The 7,347-nt window shown below is 58.9% G+C and overlaps 1 protein-coding gene across 1 annotated transcript in view; it reads left to right on the top strand.

Annotated features, from left to right (window-relative positions):
• Positions 1-286: 286 nt before the first annotated feature.
• Positions 287-7,347, top strand: part of STK32C (serine/threonine kinase 32C) — an 87,458-nt gene continuing 80,397 nt past the window's right edge. Inside the window, exon 1 of the mRNA XM_075423996.1 lies at positions 287-445. Within this exon, the coding sequence (XP_075280111.1) occupies positions 361-445 (85 nt within the window). The 5' untranslated portion in view covers positions 287-360. The remainder of the gene's footprint in view (positions 446-7,347) is intronic.

The following is a 7,347-nucleotide window of genomic DNA, read 5'->3' as shown; positions in this document are numbered from 1 at the left end:
GAGAGGCGGGCCCGGCCCTCGGCCCCCGGCCCCCGGCCCGGCCGCACCTGCGGGCGCCGCCGCGGCCCTGCCCTGCCGCCGCCGCCGGGGGCGCTGCGCTGAGGGCGGCCCGCCCCGCCCCGCCCCGCCCCGCCCCGCCCCGCCGCCCGCCTGCTCCCGCCCCCCCGCGCTGCGGCCGCCCGGCGCCCGCCGCTCCGCCCGCTCGGCTCCGCTCCGCCGCGCTGCGGCAGCCGCCGCGGGCAGGGCGCGGGGGGCGGCGGCGGCGCCGGGCGCTGCCATGCGGGGCGGGTGAGCGCGGCGGCTGGCGGCGGCTGGCGGCGCCCGGTGCCGCCCGCGGGGCATGCCATCCGCCTCGCCCCGATGTTCCACTGGGGCAAGTGGAAGAAGAGGATGGGAGCGAGCGCCTCCTCCTCCAAGAGACCGGTCTTCGACGAGCGGGAGGACGGTGAGTGCGGGCCGGCGGGCCCGGGGCGCGCTGTCCCGGGAGGCACCTGTTGAGCCCCGCCCGGCCCGGCCCGGCCCGGCGGGGCTGCCCATCGCCAGCGGCCCGGGCGCGGTGCGGGCGGCGGGACCGAGCCCCCGGCGCGGGGTGGCGGCGGGGCCCGGGCTCCCCGCGGAGCCCCGCGGGGGGTGCCCGCCGGCAGCCCCCGGGAGCAGGCGCGGCGGGGCGGCCTGGCGGGGCGGTTTCGGTCCGCGCAGGGAAACCTCCGGTGCTGACGGGGAGAGACCGGGAGCCGCTGGCCGCCAAACTTCTGGAAGCTGCTTGGCGTGGGAAAACGCCGCTGCGGGGTCCTTCTCCTCAGATTGAAGGGGTTTTTGTAGAATCACACCGTGAAATGCCGCGGTGCCTGGTCAGGCGCAGGGTGAGGGTTCGAGGGCCGGAGGAAGGCGGCTCGGGAGCGGCCTCAGGCCGGCGGGCGGCGGCGGGGTGGCCGGGGGCGATCCCGGCGCACGGGGAGCGCTGCGCGGGGCCCCGGACACCGGCTGCGCGCTGGCGGGAGCCCCCCGGTGCTGGAATTCTGCACCAGCGGAACCGGAGCTGGGTGCTCGCGTTGGCGGGAGCCTCAGGGCAGGCGGTGCTGGGGTCTGCGTGGGCGCTGGGTCTGCTGGCGGCCCGCCGGGGAGCGGAGCAGCCCCCAGCCTGGGGCGCTGCTGCTGGGCCGCTGCATCAGGTGGGCTGTTAGGGAGAGCGGGCTGCTTGGTGCCGGCAACAAGTGTTCATGAACAACTCGGTGTGACATGGAAGCGTTAACCCTTGCGTCTCGTATTACAGAAGTGTAGGGAAAGCATCCGTTAGAATGCCAGCGCGCTGCCCGAGGGGTGTGCTGCGGTGGGACTGAAGGGCACAGCGGAACTGCTGTTGGAAGGAACCGCGAAATCCCTCCGGCCCCGTGCCCCGTCCCTTCCCACGGCCGGTGGGCGTGGGGCTGGGTCCGTGCGGCTCCAGTGGGCTTCACCAGCATGCTGTGCTCCCAGTGGAAAATGCGTTTCATCTTGGATGTGGTGGGTCAGCAGGAACAGCAAGTGAGCCAAGTGAAAACGCTTAAATTGGAGTCTTTGCTACGTAATTCAGAAAGCACTTCGTTCCGAACTGAGCCTGTGTGCAGCCAATAAAGGGAAACTGAGCTTTGCAGGTGAATGACCGCTGACAAAAACCCGGTAACATCTCATAAGGTGTTCTCAAGCAGCGCTTCTGCAATAGTGGAGACTTACTAGGACATCACTTTCTTAATGTTGCCTGCTTTTTCGTCCTTGCTTATTCGTGTGTGTGCTCAGAGCAGTTACAGTGTTGTTCTGGTGAACTCATATTTACTGGCACGGCATGGTTGCTATGGAGATCGCTTAAGACATTCCAATAACTTCCTTACATAAAGAAGCCAGTTAATACTTTGGATTTGTGTGTGACATAATGTGGAGGAATTATGAGTGATGACAATTTAAAGTGAAATAAATTTGAAAAAAAAAAAAAAGGAAAACCACAGATTAGTATATGCAATTTTAGTCTTAGGTAGTTCCCAGTGATGGATATATGAGAATGAATCTGACTGTTTAAATCTCTAAATCCAGTGGTTAATCTCTTTTAATTACGACAGGTGTATGTAAATAGAAGGTTAGCATTTGTTCTAGTAAGTAGTGACACAAGGCCCACTGTTTACCCTCAGACAAGTCCAACTCCAAATGTGTAGATTTCTGAGGCAAGCAGACCCCTGCAGTCCTCTTGCCTGGGACCGGTTTCCAGACTCCACTGAATTACTGCCTCGAGTCAAACCGGTGTGGCTAAGCCAGAGCGTGGTGGGGTTTCCTGGGAGCGGGCAGTAGCGTGTGTGCTCTCGGTGTCAAATGCCCGGCCCTGGAGGATTAGCTGCTGTTAACCTCACAGTTAGAAATCGCCCTTCTCCTCCAGCCTGTGTCTGTCCAACCTCAGCTTCCTGCTGTTGGATCTCACCTCGACAAACCGGAGGAGCTCCTGTTGCCACGTCCCTGTCTCGGTGTAGCAGCAGGCTGGGACCGCGGCTGCCTGGCATCCTCGTTGGTGGGACGCGTGGGTTGAGCTCTCCAAGTCCCTGACTCCGAGGGTGAACTTCATATTCGTGGGTCTGTCCCGTGGATCTGCTCTCAGCCCTCTCCGCTTTCTTCAGCATCGTTTTTGTAAGTGCTGGGACTGGTCTCGTTGCTTCGGCAGGGCTCGTGCCTGGGCAGGCTGGTGCTGATGCAGCCTGCGTGCAGCGCGGGCTCGTTGTCCGTCCCAGGGCCCGGTGGTGCGGAGCTGTGCTATGGGGGGTCGTGCCTGAGGAACAACCACCCTGCTGCCTCCTCGCACCCCTCCCTGGGTGCTGTGTTCTCCCCTGCCCCCCAGTTTTCCCCTGGTTCAGGTAATGTCTCTTGACTGTGGAGCTGGGTCCGGGTCAAGTGTGACCGATCCTTTGCGTTTCCTCTGAGCTGCAGTGGGGGAGGAAGTGCATCTGCATCTTTCTGACAGGCTTCTGGTGCTGTCCTTGGCCGCGGTGTGCACGTCGTGCTGTTTCGTGTTTGCTGATCCAACCTTTGCAATATTTCTGAGCATTGCAGGGCTGGGGTTCAACTAACAGAAAAGCTGACTTTGAAAGGAGAGCCTCTGCGTGTTTTGTGCGTGCCTCCAGAAAGCCCTGGTACACGAGAGCTCAGTTCCCCTTGCTCTGTGAGCTTCAGCTGGCTCCATTTACACGGGGAGCTCGGCGTGGTCCCTGGCTGCGCGTCCGCGTCGGCTCCAGCCTGCCCAGCTAGAGACGCTGCCTCGTGGTGCCTGCTGCACAGCTGGCTCTTGGCGAGGTGCCTGTTTCTGAACAGAGAAAGGTAGTGAGAGGGGGGCCTGAAAAAAGGGTGTGAAAAGGATGGGAAGGAGAAGATAAGGTGAAAGAATAGAAGGGCTGCGAGCACTCTTGGAGTCATGGTGTGCTGGAAGAAGGCGGGCTCAGTAAGCTGCACCGAAGCGTACTGTGGATTTGTCGTTATCACCACGTGCTGTTGTCCGTCAGAAGAAACAAGCCTTTGTCTCTAAAAGCTTTTTGGCTTTTCTTATTTATCCCTGTAAGAACCTTTTAAAAGCTGCTTAGTTGGTCAGTGAATTTGTTCGCCGGAACTGCGGCAGAGCCGGCCCGGGTGCCGGCTGCCCCGCTGCCTGGTGCGACCCGTCGGCTCTCCGTGGCCGGGCACGGGGCACTGCCATGTCTCGGCCCACGGTCGCAGGGCTTGGTTTTCATGTGGGCAGAAAGTATCTTCGGTTGTTGTTCTGTGAAACGGCCAGGCAAGTTTTATTGACACTATCCCCTCCCTGTTTATTTTTTATTTTGTTTTGTTTTTCATACTAAATGGGGCAAACCCGTCATTGTGAAGCCAATGGGAATGTTTCAACCTGAAGATTGAAAAGGCATTTAGCAGAGTTGCAAGGGCTTGGGAAGCAGGGCTGAGCGATAGGAAATGAAGGCACCCTTACACTTGGAGCTGTTCGCATTCCCCACAGCTGTGTGGTGTGAGAGGGGGGAAGAAACAGAGCGTGAGGGATCTGTACGTGCGGCTGTGTCTGAAGAGGAATTTCAGGAGTGCATTTTGGTTGTAACTTCTCCTGAATCAAAGTGGCTTACTAAAAAAGTGTGTGTAAAATATACATGAGAATATGTAAAGCCATCTGGTGCTTTCTGCTGAGCTGTTCTTCCCTCGCTTACGCCCAGGTGAGTGGTCGGGAGGCTAGCTGCTTGCTTCCTGACCCTGAATTAGGCTTCCAGCTGATTTACAAGGTTTTAATGCTGCAGCCCAATTACTTGCACCGTGATTAGTATCTTGTCTCGATCGCTTCTTTACACATCCCTTATTTGACTCTCCCCGCCAGAGTGCAGATGGCTTTTTGCAAGGAGGTCGAGTGCAGTCTCCTGGGTTTATCCTTCTTGCATCAAAATCAACTTTTTCAAGCAAGTTCCCGGTTTTACAGCCCGGAGGTACAGCAAACCCATCGGACTCGAGTGAGCCTGCGCATGGGGTTGGTCTGTGGCCGGGTGAAACGGCCGTGGGGGGTTGTGTTTCCCCTCTCAAGGGGCAATCTCTGTTTGAAGCTCTCGGGCTCAGGTAATCCCGGGGGCTTCGGGGCCGCGGGCGGGTGCGTCCCCCCTCCCTGGGGCTCTGGGGCCCGATCCGGCGCCGGCCCGCGGCACCTCGCCTCGTGGTGCCTGGTCCACCCGTGGCTGGGCGCGTCGGGTGATGGGAGAGCCGCTCTGCGAGTGCCTGCGGCGAGTTTCTGAGCCGGGAAACGCTGTCCTGTGGAAGCGTGTGTCTGCGGTACAGCGAGGAAGCTGTTACGTGTCCCGTGGTGCTTTCCTGGCCGGGCGGTTTGCCGAAGCGCGACAGCTTCCAGGGGTTCTCGCAGTCCGAGCGGCGATGGCGGGGACACGCACGGTCCCCGCTCTGCCTGCCCGCTGGCCTCCTCCTCCTCCTCGCAGGAGGCTGCAGAGCCTCAGCAGCTGCGCAGCATGGCGCCCGTCCCCATGGAAACGGGCGAGAAGCTGCAAAACCTGGGGGAAAGTGCTTAAAATAACCCCCATTTTAATTTCAAGCCATGTGTTGGCAGGCTGGGGGGTTACACACACACACCGGAGCGTGTGTCCCTCCGGCCCCGCCTGGGAGACCTGGCGAGCGAAGGCTGGAGCGCTTCGTTCGTGGAGCTGGCTGATGTACGGGGAACGAGCCGTGCACGCTGGTGCTGAGCCTGCCTCCTGCTCCGACCTGTCGTCCTGCAGCCACCTTCCGCCGAGCCGGCACCGGCGGCTGCGGGGGGCTGCTGGGGGCTGCAGGGTGCGGTGCCTCCAGCTGCAGCTTCGAGGAGGATGCTCAGACCCACGTGTCATCGTCAGCTCACATCGCTTTGAAGCCAGGAGTTCCATCGCTGCAGATTGGCAAGCTGCTTACGTTCCTCCTTCTGCTTCCTGTTGCCTATTTTTTGCGTTCTCCACAGCACAAGGCATTAGTTTTTCCAGTCGGGATTCCCCCCTGTAGTTGTTCCAGGGGCTGGGACCCTCAGGGAAGCAAGGGCACGCCAGCAGACTGTGGGAGGTGCCGGAGCGACAGAAAGGACGGGAAGCAAAGCCCGGCCTCGCCACGCACCCCGTACCGCTGCGGTGACCCAGACCCCTCCCGCTGCGTTTGCCCCGGGTCTGGGGGCATCCCGCCGCGCCGGCAGGAGAGGGACCCTGGGAGAGGGGACAGTCCTGGCCCTGGCCCAGGGAGCAGGAGGAGTTTCTCTCCCTCCCTAAGGTGCCGAGTGTCACAAACCACACGCTGCTTTTTCACGGGGTGGCTGGCACGGCCTGGGCTGGGTCCCCACGTCCCCGGGGGCCGGCACTGCCCGGCAGCATCGTCCCTGCTCCGGCTGCTGCCGACCGCGCTCCTCCTGCCGTGGCTGGCTCCTCGCACCACCGGGCTTTGTCGTCTCAGCTGGGCTGGGATTTCAAGCCCTGGGAAGGAAACATTGCCCTCTGGTTGGAGAACTGTGGAGTAATGACCAGTAAGGCGGTTATAAAGTCCCAAATCCCATTTAGTTAGGGTCAGATGCAGATATGTTCAGCTCCCGTGCTCTGCAAATTGCTTATTAAAGTAATCACTGATCAGATTGCAAGGCAAACTTTTTTCATAGCCTGGCTGTGGCTGTGGGTTGGGAGCACAGATGCCTTTCCCTGTTATTTAAAAACAAGAGAAAAAAGCCTTTATGTATTGTCAAAGTGGTAGCTAAGTCAGTAAGTGGGGGGAGGAGGGAGTGGGAATTACAAGGAGGTGTCAGAAAAGCTGTGTTTAGTATTGTCAGCAGTGCTTTGTTTTTGCTTTAAATCTCGCTTCCCCGGATCCGTGGCTTTCTGTGTGTGCTTTGCCCAGAGACAGGCTCTTGCCACACGCTGGCTGCCCCCAGCCTCCCCAGCAGAGCCGATGCTCCTTGTTCAGCCACAGGGTTGAGAACTTCTCCAGCCTGAAGCTTTTCAGTCTGTTGTGTAATGCAGAAATAGGTTAAACCCACAGAACTTGGTAACTGCGTGTCATGAAGGTGTGTATTAATAAGCACGACGTTTGGGTTACTGGCTCTCTTTCTCCTTCAGAAATAATTAATAACTTTGCTGTCACTCTCCGTGCTGAAGGCCGTGGTCTGTTCTCAATAGCGCTGGAAGAAATCTGAAGAAAAACCATTATGGATTGTGCTGGTGAAAGGGGACAAAGCGTCTCCCTTTGAACACTGAAAATTACAGTTGTGGAAATGCGTTGCCATTGCTCACCAAAGAGCGTGCTGTATCTTTCACTTGTGCTGCCTTAAGAACATATATTTTTGTTTAAATCTTGTAATTTACAACTATTTACAAAACTAAACTGCCTTTCACGGAGAGAATACAGTATGCACAGAGACTGGAAATTTCGCGTTTGCAGCATTCCATTATGTATCTTGTTCTTTCACATCTTTGTAGGGGTTTCACTTTGCCGTTTCCCCTTTCACAAGGTCACCGCTAGCGGGGTGCGGATGGGGTCTGGGGCTGACTTGCTGGCCGTGCACGCTCCCGTTCCTCAGCCCTCCTCCTGCGTGGCCTCTTCCCACCTGGGGACCCTGAACGCTGGAGTCTGGCTTGCCCGGCACGCAGCGTGCTTCCTCCTGCGGCATCACCCCCGCATCTTCTGGAGGCGAGGGAGGAGAGGTCCTGCGAGGCCTCGAGGAGCTCCTGTGTCTGTGGGAGGTCTAAACAGAGGAGATCGGGGTAGAACAAACCCTGAGAGCAGCTGAGGCTGTGTGCATGAAGCTAAGTTAAAAAAAAATTAACAAATCCAGCAGTAGTTCCTGGGATG

The sequence above is a fragment of the Opisthocomus hoazin genome, chromosome 6 (genome assembly GCF_030867145.1).
Source record: "Opisthocomus hoazin isolate bOpiHoa1 chromosome 6, bOpiHoa1.hap1, whole genome shotgun sequence".
In the NCBI taxonomy this organism is placed as follows: domain Eukaryota; kingdom Metazoa; phylum Chordata; class Aves; order Opisthocomiformes; family Opisthocomidae; genus Opisthocomus; species Opisthocomus hoazin.
This window is presented reverse-complemented; position numbering and strand designations above follow the sequence as displayed.